General features: G+C 36.8%; 1 protein-coding gene across 4 annotated transcripts in view; it reads left to right on the top strand.

Annotated features, from left to right (window-relative positions):
• Positions 1–17,247, top strand: part of LOC149781911 (GRB10-interacting GYF protein 2-like) — a 128,213-nt gene that overhangs the window by 7,889 nt on the left and 103,077 nt on the right. For all 4 annotated transcript variants that reach the window (XM_089936114.1, XM_089936113.1, XM_089936112.1 and 1 more), the window contains exons 3-4: positions 2,665–2,890; positions 3,244–3,355. In XM_089936114.1, coding sequence (XP_089792240.1) covers positions 2,665–2,890; positions 3,244–3,355 — 338 coding nt within the window. The remainder of the gene's footprint in view (positions 1–2,664; positions 2,891–3,243; positions 3,356–17,247) is intronic.

Genomic DNA, 17,247 nt, shown 5'->3' with positions numbered 1-17,247 from the left:
GAACTTTCAGAAGTAAAAAAAAAATTCTATAGGATAGGTGATTAAACATTTGTGTACTAACTTGCAATTACAATTACAATCTCCTAGCTGAGTCTTACCAAAGACTTGTCAAAATGGTACTAGTATCTGCCTCACATGGCACTCAGAATTAAGAAGATAGCGTTTAGGACTGTTCAGCCTGATGTCAGGATATTGTGACTAGTTGGTACATGATGCAACATGTCTGTGACATGATGTCCCAGTGCTAGACATCACTAAACTTTCACACTTTAGACAAGGTAGCAGTATGACTCAAATTATTAAAGCTACATTAAAAATCCAAAAGCACACAGTTATGACCTAGTTACTCAGTTACATTCATTACAGTGTAAATCTTCTATTCTCTGTTTAAGTCATTTTGGCCTAAATTTACTGCATATTGACAAGGTATTTTATACATATGTACCAAATGTGTTTATAATATATATTCAACTCAGAAATCTTCTACTGGTAAATAAAGTATTGCTTGAAACCATTGTAAAAAAGCAAATATGCATACTGGGAAATTGAGTGATTTTGATTTTTAACGTAGCTTTAACAATTTTTCAGTCATATCGCTACGATGTCTGCAGTGTGGCAGTTTATAGAGATGTCTAGCACTGGGGCATCATGCTGCAGACATATAGCATGATGTCCCACCCAGTCACATCATGACACCAGGCCAACCAGTCCTAACACTAGTCTCTTAATGCTGAACACCAAGCGAGGCAGCTGTTAGTACCATTTTTATAAGTTTTTGGTATGACTCGGCCAGAGATCAAACCCACGACCTCTCGCATCCGAGGTACTGGGAAATATAGGGCATAATTCAAATATGAAAACAAAACACATACATACACACATATATTACATATCTTGCTTTGCTTCCACTTCTTCCTGTTCAACTCTCATCTCTGCCAGTTGTGTCTGAAAGAAGGAGTCATTTCTCACTTAAAGTGAAGTCTAGCTTGACCCCTGGGTATGAAAACATTTTAACCTTCATTGTCTTTTCTTATCTTCATGTTTTCATAAAATGTCTTGAGAGACTTTATTTCCTCATAAACCAAATTAGAAATTAAACTGTGGTTTAATTGTCTACGTGGTAACCTTTTGTTAGAGTGCTGTTATTTGGTTGCCTCCCTCCCAGGGCATCTGTGGGAGGGGGTTGTAAAATCTTAATTACAGTGCTGTTCCAGAAGTGTCATAAGTTGTCCATGCTACTCAGTTTTTATTAGGGAAAACTTGTTGCCAGATGGATATTATTCATGTTTGGAACTGTGTTAAAATTAATGTTTACTGGTTCATGAACAATTTAATGTAAGACACCAATGGGACTTTTGTCATACAGTTTTCTGAACTTCATTAAAAATATCCAACTGATGTTGTGACTTTTGTGACAAAGAAGACAACAAAAAGACATCATGGTATCATCTTTACATTTTTATGTGAAAATGCCATTATCACTTAGATGTCAAAATGTTTTGTACAGTTATCACTGTAACACTGATTTTTCCAGGCTATGTAAGTGTGCTAATCATGTAACATTATTGGCCTTGTGTTACTTGATTTGAAATTAGATGTGTGCAAGAATGTGCAGTGAAACCTGAGCTCACACAAATAAAAATTTACAATGCCCAAGTACTCTGATTAAAGTATATCAGTGTTTTACGCTGTGTTCAATTGTGCTGAAGACTGTGGTCAGTCAGAAGTTGATATTGGATTGCTTTAAAGTCCTTCTGGTGGTACTTTTGGAATGGATCAGGATACGGAATATGTCATTGATAACTTGGAGAATGTTAATACTTCAAATGTATCTTCAGGGGACTTAAGATCAAAAGAAAACATTTGGATTTTCTCAGGATCAGTGTCATCTTTGACTTGGATTGCATGTGATGAACACCAAAATAATTTTAAAACAAGATCCAAGTCAAAATTTTGAAGGTTTTGGTTGTGATAAAGCTAGAAACATTAGCCCTGCAAATGCATTTCCAAACACAGCTTATGAGAAGGGTTTCTCTGCATTGATAAATATTGACACATCAATCAGAAATATTAACTATTAAAACTGTCAAGAGAATAATGCTAATACAGCAAGAAATTGGTTTATGTGAAGATTTCAGTTCCAACAGAGCAAAGAATATATAGAAAGGAAACAGAAAGATGGTGTAGGTTTTAACATGTTTACGGTTAAGATTTATACCACTGGTTAATTTTCCAGACTTCCCTCCTTAGAAGCCTTCTCAGTCTGATTCCTTGTGACATCACTGCTTTCACATTACTAAAACTCCAGGTGTCTTGTGCTGGAGATCCATGATCAATTAGATATTGGAAATGGTCAGTCATTGATTTGATAAATATGATTGTTGCAATGCAATGAAAACAGTAGAATGAAAGTTGTAGAAACACAATGCTCCCCAAATTTGAGTTGTTTATAATCAATTTTTGAAAGTCATAATCTAGTGTTTGATCATTAGACTTTTCCAACCATTCTTTTTTTTAGTTAATTGTCACACCTCTAATATTATGTATAACACATATAGTAAAATGTGTCAAATTTTAAATTTCAATTTAAATGTCTTTAATCAAAATAACTTTAAGAGAAATATAGCCAAATCCAGTATTTTCATCTATAGATAATTGTTTCAGGCTTCGAGCCCTTTCAGATGGGAATAGTGTTGTGACCCCACCCCCTTCACCAGCAGTTCCTTTTGGGAAATACAAACTAGCAGATTATCGTTATGGGCGAGAGGAGATGCTGGCATTGTTTAATCCTAACAGTGAAGTACCAGAGGACCTGCATGCAGTCAGTTCAATTCTTGTGGAGAAAGCACAAGAACCTATGTGTCTTTTACCACTTTCAGAAGAAGAACAGGTAATGCAAATTTCACAGAAATTGTCATATTCTATTCCATTGTGAAACCGTTTTAATATTTTATCATGTACAATTTATCTCAGTGCTGTAGAGCTCTCCATTTATTGGATATTATAAAGATCATATCTCAATAAAATTATTTTTTATGGGGGAAAAAGGTTATTTTTTTACACTTTTAAAAAGACAACTGATATTCAGATTGCATTTGGATAAATCGTCAGATAGGCCAAAATCCAGAATTGAGTAGATGCGAGGCATTAACAGCATGTATTGGATAGTTCGTGCTCATTTCAGACAAATTAAATATCACTTCATTGGGAAGGTTTAATAGAACACCAGTGATGTCCTTTCAGCGAATCATGTCTCAGTCAGTAAACAGTGTTGCAGTGTTACGAATGATGGGACGTGGGGCTCCGCCTTTGCGTGGTGGCAGAGGCAGTGGTATGGAAAGAGGCAGGGGAAGAGGTATGCTATAATTCTTTTGATTTTTTTTTTGTCTTGCATCTGATGCACAGATGAGACATGGGTATCACTTTATTGTCTTTGTTTTCCTCTCCTGCTTAGCATGAGGATAATCAGGAAATTCCTCAATTTCAGGGATTTTGCTCCCAATGATTGATTGATTGATTGATTGATTGATTGAAAACAGCTCCAAAATGATCAAAATTTAATTATTCTTATAAGAGTGGTTCTTGGTATCAGACAATTCATAGACACTGAGGAGTTTTGAACTTTGTAATTCTCGTGCATGGATGGTAAGGTGACAGAAATTGTCTGCATCCCAAATCTATGCTGTACTCAAATTTTAGGATAAAGTGACTTTTCTCTTCAACCAGAATAGAGTGCAGTGGCAGGAATAATCCGATACAAGTATAGAGAGGCCAGAATTTAGGATGTTTAGAACAGTTGCTTAAATTACTTGTTTTTACAAAACCTAAATTGAAAAGAAATACTCTCCTAACTTTAAAAAAAATGCAGGGAGCCATGGTAACTAAGTTGGTCTAGAGCATTTGACTTTATATTCCAAACGTAGCAGACTCAATATCGGCCCATGTCAGCGCTTGTTGGCTGCCTATATGTGGCCATGGTAAAGACACTTGGCTTCCATATCCTCATCATGATATCAGTAAAGCTGACAGTTCCAAACTGAAAATTCCACAAACACCAGCAAAAAATTGCAATCTTGAAAATTCACATTTCAACCTAGAATTTTTTTTACTTCAAAAATAAAAAGGTGATATTGAAGTCTAAACTCTCTCCCAGTTTTCTGGGGCCCCAAGTGGTCTTAAGTGCTCACCGTTATGGATCATTGCCATCTCACCTCTATTGGCGTGGGTTTGAGTCTCAGATGCAGCCAATGTGGATATGTGAGAAAGCTTGCCAAAAGCTTCTCGTGGGTCGGTGGAACTTTCTACTTTCCAGTCTCCCCCCCCCCCCCCCCGAGTTTTTCATCCACCATTAATACTGGCCACCATGTATAGCCTATCTTATGCTGAAAATGGTATTCAACCCTAGAACAAAAACAACAATTTTCCAGGTTGAAATGGGTGGCCAAGTGGTCCAAAGCGCTCTCCGTTACGAATCACTGCCATCTCACCTGTCTGCGTGTGTTCGAGTCTAGGATTCGGCCAATGTGGATATGTGAGAAAGCTTGCCAGTAGCTTCTCGTGGGTCGCTGGTTCTTCCCAGGGTTTTGCTGGATTTTTCCTCCACCATTAATACTGGACGCCATACATAACCTATCGTGTGCGGAAAAATGGCTTTAAGCCCCACAACAACAATAACATCTAGGTTGAAATATCAAGCAAACTTGTTTACTCTGACCTTTAGATAAGTAGCATTTTTCTTATATTTCACTGGGCAAATTGACTAATAATGAACAAGGAAAGTATTTGAATGCATTCAGAAGATGAATACGGTTTCATTTTTAAGCATTTAGTCCAATGTTGTCAACATACTACACCGCTCCCTCGATAACTCGCACACAACGGGGTCCAAAAACATCGACCGCACTATAAGCGAGGGTGCGAGTTACTGACGGACCTATAAAAAAAAACTAATAAAGAGATGGAGATCGACAGAGAGAGGCAAGAGGGGGGTTGCATTGTTAAATACTTGTTTTATAATTGTGCTGAAAATAACTGTGAATAAATATTTCTTTATAAAGGTGTTGTTTGTTTTTCTTTATAAATTACCTTTAATTTCTGGATAAAGTATCTTGAAAAGATCGTAAAAACAAACATTATTCCACGAGGTATCAGTACTTTGAACATGCTTATCGCTAAACACATTGTGTATTACGTCACTGCTTTTTGTGTTGATTTGGATACATTCTAGTTTTATTGTTTGTTCAAAATGAATTGAGATTTCTTTTATCAAAAAAGATAACATTCATATCGAAAAACGACGTCGAAACTTGTGTTGCTCAAAAAAAAAATTCTGCTATCACTAGATAGATAGATAGAGTAAAATGTAAAAAAATAAATTCACAAAGATAAACCATTACCAACCATGAATTTAATGGGTCTAAACATCAGACATGTTAAAAAAAATATATATATTTAAATACAAATACGCGAGTGAGAATACAACAATATTTGCAGTTTTTGACACAGTTAACAAATATAAATTCACATTTTGAAAAAATCTGTTAATTTTTTTTGTGTTGTCAGTTGATTTCTCTGCCGCTGAGCAAAATCTCTTAGGTTTCTCAACTGAATTATCTTCACAGAGTCAACATTTTGGGTCTCCAGCCACCGGATGGCAACATTAAAAGATTCTATTGCTTCCTGTGCAGAGGGGGGAGGTGGAGCAACATCTGAATCGGCTTCACTCTCGACACTAGGGGTGCTCCAATTGGAATCGTCTTCCAATGCGACTCTGTTACAGAATGTACAATCTGTTCTTCTGTCATGTACTCAGCTGTGGGACAGTCATTGTCAGCACATAACCACCCCTCCACATCGTCGCAATTAACTTCCATCTGAGCACCATGGGTCTGTATAAATTTCTCCCAAACAGCCTCTGCCTGAATGACATCCGTTTCGCTGAAACCTTCAAAGGCAGCTCCAAGACCCTTCATCCAGCACCCCTCTGTTATCTTAGGTGTGATCAATCTCTATGCTTGACCACCCATGAAAACAGTCTCCTTCAAACTCACACTCTTGAGAAAGGTTGTAACACCTTCTCCACTGTCCAGCATGGACTGTATTAACAGCCGACGGTAATTCTGTTTAAAAGTGCTTATAATTCCCTGGTCTAGTGGCTGGATTAATGATGTTGTGTTTTTAGGGAGATATTCCACCCGGATCTTTCCGTTGCTTGTTTGTAGTGAATCAGCAGGGGTGTGTGCTGGGCAATTGTCTAATAGCAGTAGAGCTTTCTCCTCTAAGCCCCCTGGATCGCAGGTGGTTTCTGACGGCGGGGACAAACATCTTAGAAAACCACTCCGTAAATATTGTTGCAGTCATCCATGTATTTCCACTAATTCTATATACAAATGGAAGGCTGTCCATATTCATGTGATGAAGACAATGGGGAGACTTGTATTTGCCAACACATAATGGTTTCATTTTATGTGTGCCAGTTTTGTTAACACAAAACAAAAGTGTTAATCTCTCTTTGTTCAGCTTGAAACCCTCCTTTTTGTGTGTATCATCTCTGGTAGCTAGAGTTTTGTCTGGCATCATCCGATAGCATAGACCAGCCTCATCACAATTATAAACTTGGTCGTCTGTATATCTATCACGGGTCAGTATCTCTCAGAGTTGGTTGGGATAACTAGATGTGGCCGCCTGATTTGCTAAGCATATCTCTCCCGACAACGAATTTTGTTTTATTCCATGTCGGCGCTGGAATCTCCAAAGCCATTGCCATGAAATCTGAATCAGTATCCATAGTTTTGGCCATTTTCTCTACTTGGGCCTTGAGAATTGTTCCTGAAATTGGAACACCTTGTTCACATTGCTGTGTGAACCAGGTGTACACAGCATCATCCAATTCTGTGTCATTTGCAGTGCGTCCCCGTTTCCGTTTAAATCCATCATCAGAATCAGCTTCATGCAAATAATCCCAAAATTTCTGCTCGTCCTTGAGCCAACCTCTGAGTGTCGACTCAGCAAGTTTAAGTTCACTACAAACTTTTGATCTTGATTCACCATTACAAACCCTGTCTATGACAGTAAGCTTTTCATTCACCGAGTACGCCTTTCGCTTGATTCCCTTGCTCTCCATGATCACACTTACAAATGATTAGGATAAATTACTGATTAATATATATTTTAATGACAATAAGTAGATACTATTTGAAACCCTGTTCGATTGGTCCAATTAAATTGATTGATGTTGAGACACGATATTGACCACAAGAGTTTATGCATGTAGGATTTGCATTCCTTTGAACTTTTGTATTGTACGTCTTTTACCTGATTTGATACAAAAGACCGACTTAACATGATAAAACAAAGCAGGTCTATTTTAATTGATTTTTACAATGCAACAAACACTTCCCCAAGACGTCGATCAAAACGCAGCCGGCACTTAATTAGGTTCTCACAGATGTGCTCGCGGGCATCGATGTGACGGTCAATTGACTCTTTTCATGTTTGAATAGAAGAGAACATGCAACGATTATACTGCTTACACTGCAACACAATGAAAAGATTAAAATACTAATTTCCCCTGACAAGACATATTTAATTAGTGTTCATTTCATTCAGTGTTGCCACCTGTTAGCATTTACTATAATTCATTGATCGCTGTTTCGCCGTATACATATACAGTATTATTATTTACATTGAACTGGGAAGATATTTTTTCCGATAAAATCTAACAAGATATGTGATTCCTTTTTAAAACCTGAAAATTTCACGATGTTGATTCTAACTTTTCGGGCACTGACCGCCATTTTCAACGATAAAACGGGCGATATATCAAGGTTTCATTCACCAGTTCTGATCACAATTTTCTTCATTTTTTAAAAATCTTTTCTTTTTTAAAAAAACGGGATCCACGCCGGACACCACGTTATAAGCGGGTTCGCGAGTTATCAGGGTGTGAGTTATCGAGGGAGCGGTGTACATCATTTCTCCAGCCATAGACATGGTGACTGTCCATGTTTAATTATGTTGCATTCAATTTAATATAAACGTACTGGGACAAGTTCCTAATGTTCCATTCACATTTGAAATGAGTACCTGGTAATGGTAAGAACACTCAAAGAGGGCCATCAGCATACCCTGAATTGGTCATAAAGCTGTTGAACACATTATAAACAGCAGAATTAATATATTGATGAAGGAGACACAGCCTTTACATGGCTACTTCCAAGCCTGTGAGTAAAACACCCATTCATGAAGTTTTTGTCTAAACCTCTGTTTACTGTTAATATCAAGCAGTTGATAAACCTCCATGATAAATGATTTGGCTAAAAATGCATATCAGAATTTTTGGTGTGAATCTTCGAAGATTGAAATGTATTTGCATATATAAAACAAATCATTGAATAATACGAATGTTAGCCATGTTTAAACTGTTAGACATTTTTCTTTGAACAAAAAAGACAACCATTTGTTTTGTACTCAGAATAGGAAGCTTACAAAGCCCAAATGGGGATAACAATACTGACTCGGAAAGTAAAAATCAACTGGGGTGGTAGTGAGTGTATTGTCTGGACCCCCTTTCAAGCACTGCCATCCCACTACATGGACATGAGTCTTGGTTTATGCTTGTGAGCACTATTATCCAGTTTTTATCACATCAGCATACATTAATGGGAAACAAGATATAGCATCACTTTCCCATCAGCAGTGGTGGCAGACAGTTTATTAAGGTTATGAATAATGTTTCTTGTTTGCTTAAATTACCTAAATCTAATTGATAGAATCTTATCATACTTGATGTGAATCATTGTAAAGCTTAGTATTCCATGACATGTTCATTCATCCCATTTCCTTCATATTAAGGTCACATAGACTATGTGCTTTCATGTTTTGGTTACAGTTTTTTGTTTGCATATACAGTAGTCCCCCTCTTATAAGGCCACCCCTAATGCAGCAGGGAAGTGGCCTTATAATGCGGGGTGGCCTTTCTAGAGGGGGGTGACAAATGCGAATAGTAAACACATGAAAAAAGTCACAAGTACATTTAATTTTAAATATTTAATATTTTAATTAAAAAATCACATGCATGATGTGAAATAAATGTAAAACAAACTTTGTCATCATTTGCAAAAGAATGCATGAATAACCAATGATACAGTTTTAAAACTGTCTTTATAATTATGCTACAGTTCACATCACGTCACTTTGTTGGTAATAGTCTAAAAAACAAACCAGTCTCATCACATTAAAAATATCCTTGCTGTCATATCCCCTACATATATCGTTTAGTCTTTTGTTCCAATCTTCGACAACTTTATTATTAACATCAGCTGATTCGCCGCTAATGACAGAACACTTGATATTGTGTCTCACTTGAAATATGTGCAACCATCCGTTACTTGCAGTAAAGTCATCATATCCCAGTTCAACTGACAAAATTTTTGCTTTTTCTTGTCTTTCAAATCAGGATACAAACGTCTCCTGACTCAAACAATCTTCCTTTCTCCGTCCATTTCACCTTTCCACTTCTGCAGAATTGTTTCATTATCTTTCACGATATTGTTTATCTGAGTCTTCCCGACGTTAGTTTTCTGCAAGGATCCTCGACGACACACACACACACACACACCCCGGTCAGTTGAATTACTTTCACGTTCTCCTCTAAACTGAGAATTTGTATTTTCCTCCATGACATGTTGATCTTTTTGCAGTAAGTTATTCATGTTGCCAACTACAGTACTGATAAAACAATTTTGTATGCATCTAAACAAATTGCCCTGTGTTTTTAAAGGAAGTGATCTTGTCACGTGATTCGTTAGTCGCAGTCTGGTACCCTATTGTTTTTATACATTTCTTGAAACTAGGTGAGAAGCCAAAACGGCTTCGATATGTACCATTAACATCACGCAGATCGGACCTCGTGGCCGCTAGGATTCGTAATTTTGACAATTATTGTCAATAGTAATAGCCACTGATTACCAAAGTGAACAAGCTCAACATCTTACTAAGGGAAGCCATAAAGGCTATTAAACCATTTTCCTGCTGACTTTGGTATTGTACATCGATACTGCCACTTCTCAGCTGTTACTACTGTATTCTTAACAATTATCAGAGTGACTAAACCGGACATCTTATGATAACACAGCAATAAGGCTAATTGGATTACATGTACGTACCCTTTTGTATGGATTAAAATTTGAGTCTTTCTCGGTTTTTATGGAATAAATTTGGCTTCTTGTGAGGCATAAATGATATAATATTAACTTTAGTGGTAAATGTACTTTACTCAACACTTCTTTCAGTAACGAAAACCTGACATCGGGAAACAGAAATCGGATTACTTAACACACGTTATGAATACAATACTGGTTCTGGATACATATTAAAATAAAATGCGGCCGCTTGTGAGGGGTAAATTTTATGATTTTGCACTAATATGCTGGTCGCGTTAGGCGGGTGGCCTTTCGCGAGGGGTACTTTTGAACACAAACTCGTCGGTGCCAACGGATTCTGGCCGTAAGGAGCGGGTGGCCGCTGGTCGGGGGGGGGTGCGTTCAAGAGGGGGACTACTGTACTGTCAAACCTGTCACTAGTGGAGAAGACAAAGCTGGCCATTGGATACAGCTGACTGCTGTATACAGGTTCTTCTTTTTAAAATTGGTTTTTGATCAGAGTCTTTGCATCGGTATTGTTATTGTTTTTATTATTATTATTTTTATTTTTATTGCTGTTGTTAAGATTATTTTATGTGCACAGTACAATAAAATGATAATTACTTGTACCTGTTTCCCAATATATGTTCCAGACAAGATTACTGTATTCTGCTCACTTAAATATATGCATATCTTACTTTTGTTCGTGCTATAAAAAAACTATCTGGATTAGTCAATTGCTCAGTTTGCCAGGATCAAAAGACGGTTGTGTAAGAAGCCTTTGATGAACAGAACACCAAAAAGAAAATAAAAAGAAGCTATATATGGCTATTCATTGTGACCCGTGAACCAAAATTTCACCTACCTTTACAGACAGGTTTTCAATGTTAAAAATCCCTGACCCTGATGAATATATTTCTTCTCAAACTTTTTTCATCAGAGATAGCTTTATGGATAAAGATTTGTAACTATACTTACTTTGCAGAAATTCAGTTTGCAAAGACTGAACAGGCAACCCTTACGATTTTGCCATAAGTCTTCTGAAAATGACCCTTAAAATACAGATTATTGTTGTTGAAAAATTCAAACAGTTGGTTCATCCAGCTAAGATTTGGATCCGGCTTTCATATTAGAATTAGTGAAATTAGTCAGGGACAAAACTGAAATTAAGCCTCTTAAAATGTGTTAATGATCAGGAAGAATATTTATATTCTTGTTGGGAAAAAAAGCAGGAAGAGACACAATTACATTTATTGGACATCACATGTCAGTTTGAGTATGTCTCATGGTGGGAGATATGAATGCCATTGTCATGTGAAATAGAAGAAAAAACTCTAAAATTTACATCAGGTTGAAATTAATAACAATAAGCCATTGAGCTGCTTCGGGTTTGGAACTGAAATGTGTACAACTGTGCTAGTGGTAAAAAAAGGTCTGTGTGTACTTTACAAACTTTTCAGTTGAACATAATGTTTATTGTCACTGCATGTTTTGAATACCGAACATTTGAATACGTTTTCCAGTTTTACAGTAGCAGTTTTATGATATTTTGTTACACCTTACTGAAAACTGGTAAGTCTTATGGAAAAAATCAATTGCTTTACTGAGAGTCTCGTCAGGGTTGGCAGGTCTGTAGAACTGCTCTGGTGACCTTGACATGCATGAGGACATTTATATAGGATATTTGCAGGGGGGAGCAGGGCTGAGCAAATTTTTTTTTTAACCACTAGTCCAGGACATGTGGTTTCAAAAAATTCACTAGTCCCACCTTTCCCTTCACTAGTCCCACCTTACTTTTCACTGGTCCCAAAATGGTATTCACTTGCCGAGATTTGATGAGACGTATGTACTTAATCCATAGAAGAAGAAAAAAATAATATACAACATAATTATTTCTTAAAAGAATTTAATTTTTCAAAAACATTGGTTGTTATACATTTGGCTTCTTCAGGTTCATGTATATATGCTTTAGCTGATGGATTTGAAAATATGTCCATGTATATGTCTTGCACCAGCACTAAGCCAGATAGCTGTGTCTGGGTTAAAATCCTCAAGCTCTGGTCCATTTGCACAAATGTTCATTAGCATTTGTAAACTCTTTTGGTTTAAGGAATTCTTTAAAGAAGTCTTGATTAAGTTCATTGAACTTAATCCTCGTTCACACTCAGAAATAGCTACTGCACACTCAGTATCCGTCATACATTTTATCCCTCCATTTTCAAACAAATTTACCTTCGCCGAATCGCCGTTATTACCTTCCTCGCAAAAATAATTTAGCAAACTCATTTTATCCACAGAGTAACTATCAGCTTGCTTGACAACTAATTCTAAAGTGGTCATAACATCAATTTTCTCTTTTAAATACAAATTGAAACAGCTCACTAATTAGCGTTAATTGTGTCGCTTCAAACACAATATCGCACATGGAAGTTAATCATCTGTATAATCAATTATAAATTAAAGAATCATTACTGTCATTTAATCAGTTCATAAAGGAAACCAACACTGATGTTGGTAAAGTACATTTCATTAATTTAATTACACTTACTCGCTGGATTAAAATCATAGTGAGTCGCTCGTTATGATCTAGATTGAGTAAACTCATTGCAACAAAACCGCTTACAACACTGCTAATGGATCATACTGGCTTTTGTTTGACGTGTTTTGATTTGCCGATAATTTGGTCGCTTAGCCCAATATGCAGTGAAGCGGTAACAGGATGTAAATGTATACACGAAGAGGGGTATAATCAAGTATTCAGTACACCCAGAGGGTATGATTGGCCAAATAAAGGTAGATATAGTGATTAAAGCACAAAAATAAGGACTAGCCGAACTTTTTTTAAAAAGCATTTGTTCCGGACTAGCGACTTGGAACATTGTACTTGTCCGACTTCAAAAATGACTAGTCCAGGATGTCGGGCTATGGGATTTGCTCAGCCCTGGGGGGTAAATGGCTGTTGTTAACTTTGAAAACACTTGACCGTTAGGATAGTTTTCTTAAACCCAAGATTTTCGTCATACTTGGCAACTAACGCAATTCATTCTTTGGGGCGCTGAGTGGTCTAAAGCACTCTCCGTTATGGATAATAATAATAATAATAATGAGGACTTTGTATAGTGCCTAATCTTTAGAAGTTCTAAGCACTTTCCAGCATTATACAATACCTATAAGATAAAAAACATATAATGATATGATTACAAAAGCAAACACCATGAAATTAGAAAACATTAAAAAACATGCTGAGAATATTTAAGGTAGGAAACATTATTAGGTCTTTAAGTTTGTTCTTGCAGTCGAAATAAACGAGTTTTGAGAGCCCTCTTGAATGTGATCACTGTGTCTTTGTGCCTAAGTTCAGTGGGCAGTTCATTCCACATTGCTGGGCCCTGGTATGCAAAAGAATGCTGTCCATATGACTTTGTTTTCATACTTGGAATAATGAGTATACGATTGTCAGAAGAGGAGCTTAGGTATCTTGCTGGTGTGTACACTTGGGTGAGATTGGATAGGTATGTTGGACTAGAGTCCGACAGTGAAACATAGCACAGAGACCAAATTTTGTGTTTGACCACTGCCATCTCACCTCTGTCTGCATGGGTTCGAGTCTCAGGTTTGGCTAATGTGGATATGTGAGAAAGCTTGCCAGTAGCTTCTCATGGGTCATGGCTCTTTTCAGGGTTTTCCAGGGTTTTTCCTCCACCATTAATACTGACTGCCATGTATAGCCTATCATGTCCTGAAAAATGGCGTTAAATCCAACAACAACAACAACATCATCAATTCATTTTTTGACATCTACACTAACCCTTAGGACTTGGTGTCCAGGTCACAGGCCTAGAAAATTTGCATAAATGTATTTTCATTTGCTTATATTACCAAAACTTGTAGATAAAGTTTCTTCACATTTGGGCTGAATAATTATAAATCTTAAGTCAGTCAGTTCAATGCCTGACATGCCCACTTGTCCTTTTGACCTTGTAGTCATGGTCACGGTAATAGAAAAGTTGCATTGAGATTTGAGTTAAGGTTTTGAACACTAATGCATCATTCTGTTTTTGCTTTTAAATATGCACAATAACATTAGTTTTTCATCAAACTTCCTTTAAATTATAGTTTGTATTTGTAGTGTTTCGGCCAGTGCACACAAAAAATCTGATAGCATGAGGCCCCTCTAATTTTAGTTTGGGCCCATCCTCTAAGTAAGGTGCCTATTGGGATTGTTGGAAGAAAAAAATTATTTGCCTTTGGAAACGTGGATCACGCTGATGAAATGTGTAATTGTATTTTCAATGTATTACCTGCCATAACAAGCCTCAATCTAAATCAGATCACCACTGTCCTAAGTATGTGGAATTGAAATCTGATTTTTAATCAAATTGAAGCACGGCATATCATGCTACAAATACTATTTTGCACTCCCAAACCACACAACAATTTTCAGTAATCTTTCCCAACAAAAAAATTGAAAAAGAAAAATAAACCCACCACTTTCATTGTATCCCTGCTACATGTAGCATGTATAAACAGTAAACAGTTATGATTGGAGCTGATGTAAAACTATCCACATGGCAGTTGCAATAGCTGCAATTAATGACAAGGGGATCCAGTATAAACCACCATTTCACACATTGCTTAATTGCCTGACAATAGCTACTGCAAACTGTTTGAAGGCTGCAGTGGGTGATCCCATTGTGCTAATTTGCACAGGTAGGTTCAGGAAGGGGAACAACCATGATAGGTAAACCAAAGAGATGCTAGATGCGTGTACAAGACAAAAGTTATTAGATATTATTGCCTTGAACAAGAATGTTGCAGCCATATGTATTATATTTTTGACAAGTTTGTGAACAGCACCAATGTTTCTTTGAAGTCCGATTTTACTGCATATATAGAATGGGAGCATGATCATTTCAGTTGTCAGAATAGTGTAATTCATTTTTGAATCCGATTTAGGAAGCAATTGTCTGTCAGCAAAGCCCAACAAAAATAAATTTCAGAACTCTTGGGTGGTTCTCTAATTCATCATTAATTGAATAAAAAGGAAATTAACATTGCTACAATCCCTCATTTTTCTGTTTAAAAGATATGTAATGATAAATCACATCTTGTCACATAATCAATGCTATTGATAGGGCTGTGTATGTATACTCTAAAAATGAATAAATTATGTTGATGCCTAATGCATGGTGAGGTATAGGTGTATATAATACCAGCTTTGCCCATCATTCGGTCTGTTACACTTTGGTTTGAGTTTTTCATTTACCATAGTTATTCTAATAGAAGTCCCCTTCTAGTTAATATCCCCCATCCTTTTTCTTCCCCACCCCCAAAAAAAATTCTTGCCTTATCAAGGCATCTGTATATTTTCATCATGTCCAGATAAATAAAACTACCTGAGTAATCTAATGGCTGCTAGAATAATCAAAACAATTTAATTTACAAAAGTTTTCAGTGATGCGTAGTATTCAACCCCCTCACCTCAGTTGTAAATTGCTCTATTCTGGTGGATTCTTTTAGAATAAATATGGTAGGTAACTATTCTGAGGCTTTGTAAGTTCCAGCGCAGTGCAACTTTGTAGCTTTATTTTTGTTAGTACCACACATCAACCAAAAGTTGACTGCTGTGACCTTGGTTTAAGGCTTCACCATTTTGTTTAGTTAGCTTGTCAGGCATTTTCAGTCTGTCAGTCATGCAGCTCGGTATATAGATAATCTTGGCAAGTAAAACGCCATTGTACCAAAAGTAAGTCAGTGTTACCTAAATTTCAGACTTTGTTAGGTAAGTGTGACGTTCTGTCGTATTGGGGTGGGGTTCTCCCAATATAATTTAATTAAATTAAATTGAAAGTTCCACCCTGGCTTGTTAGGTTAGAAAGTTAAATTAGTGATGATGTAGATTTACAGCTCTGAGCCCCCAGTCAGCAATGCCGACGGTTAAATTATAGAGAACACGAAGATGAAATTCAATAACAATTTAATAAATGTGATAATTTAAAAACGATAACTTCCAATCACTCGTCTTTCCCTCAACCAAGTGACAGCCTAATTCATCCCGTGATTTACATTGTGAGTTCGATTTTCCCCCTGTCCTTGCATCTACTCATCTATTTCTTCCCGCTGATTCTTCCTTCTTTCCGTTCCTCTAACTCCTTCTTTGTCTCTGTTTCCTCTCTATTATCTCCTCCAGCTTCGCTCCAGACTTCAACTTCTCCTTTCTTCTCCTTTCCCTCTCTATTATCTCCTCCAATTCGCTCCTAGACTTCAACTTGTCCTGAGTTCTCTCCTTTCCTCCGTCTCTCTATCCGAGACAACGGGACCAAACTTTAACTGGTCTGTCCCTCAAAGCTTACTGTGAAAAACCACAAGGCGTTAACAGATGTTTTATTGAACCTCACCTCACACTATAACGACAATTAACCATCAGATAGCTGTCACTGTTTCGGCCACGCATGCATACACATCGAAATTCCCACACACTTCTTGCTGGGTAAACAATGGCGTAATAACAGTATCAGCGAATGGTTATACAGACATCAATACATTGCGTCACGTCAGTATATACACATATATATATATATTTAATCTCATCGTACTACAATCTGACAAAATCAGATGCATGTCTGTACATTACAAATATTCAACAATGGCAAAATCTATAATCATATGAACATATGTGTTAGTCTACTATAAAATACCCACATAGTAAATTACAATATTAACTCTTACAACGGCTAGCAAGCTATATAATTCTTTACAAATATCAACTCATTTCTTCAAAATATGCAAACATATTAACAAAACAAAGTAATTCTTCGTACTACGATTCTAGTACTAATAAAGTATACATTCGACCTACAATTAAAATGCAGTCGCATTCCACAAAGACCGAACAAATATCTACTGACCTTTTGAAGCTTTCTGTACTTAGAATTTCCCGCTCTAAGATTTTCCCGCCAATAACGAATGGCTATTCGGAGTTACGCTAACCTCTTCTCTGGGTAATTTCTCTCAGCGAACTAACTTTTGCCGGAAAACGCAGGGATATCATTCTACCCAAATCAAGGTCTCCCCCTATCTCGATTCTGATTGGGTGGCGCTGTGC

Source organism: Sinohyriopsis cumingii, chromosome 15 (genome assembly GCF_028554795.1).
Source record: "Sinohyriopsis cumingii isolate HCF-2022 chromosome 15, ASM2855479v2, whole genome shotgun sequence".
NCBI lineage: Eukaryota > Metazoa > Mollusca > Bivalvia > Unionida > Unionidae > Sinohyriopsis > Sinohyriopsis cumingii.
This window is presented reverse-complemented; position numbering and strand designations above follow the sequence as displayed.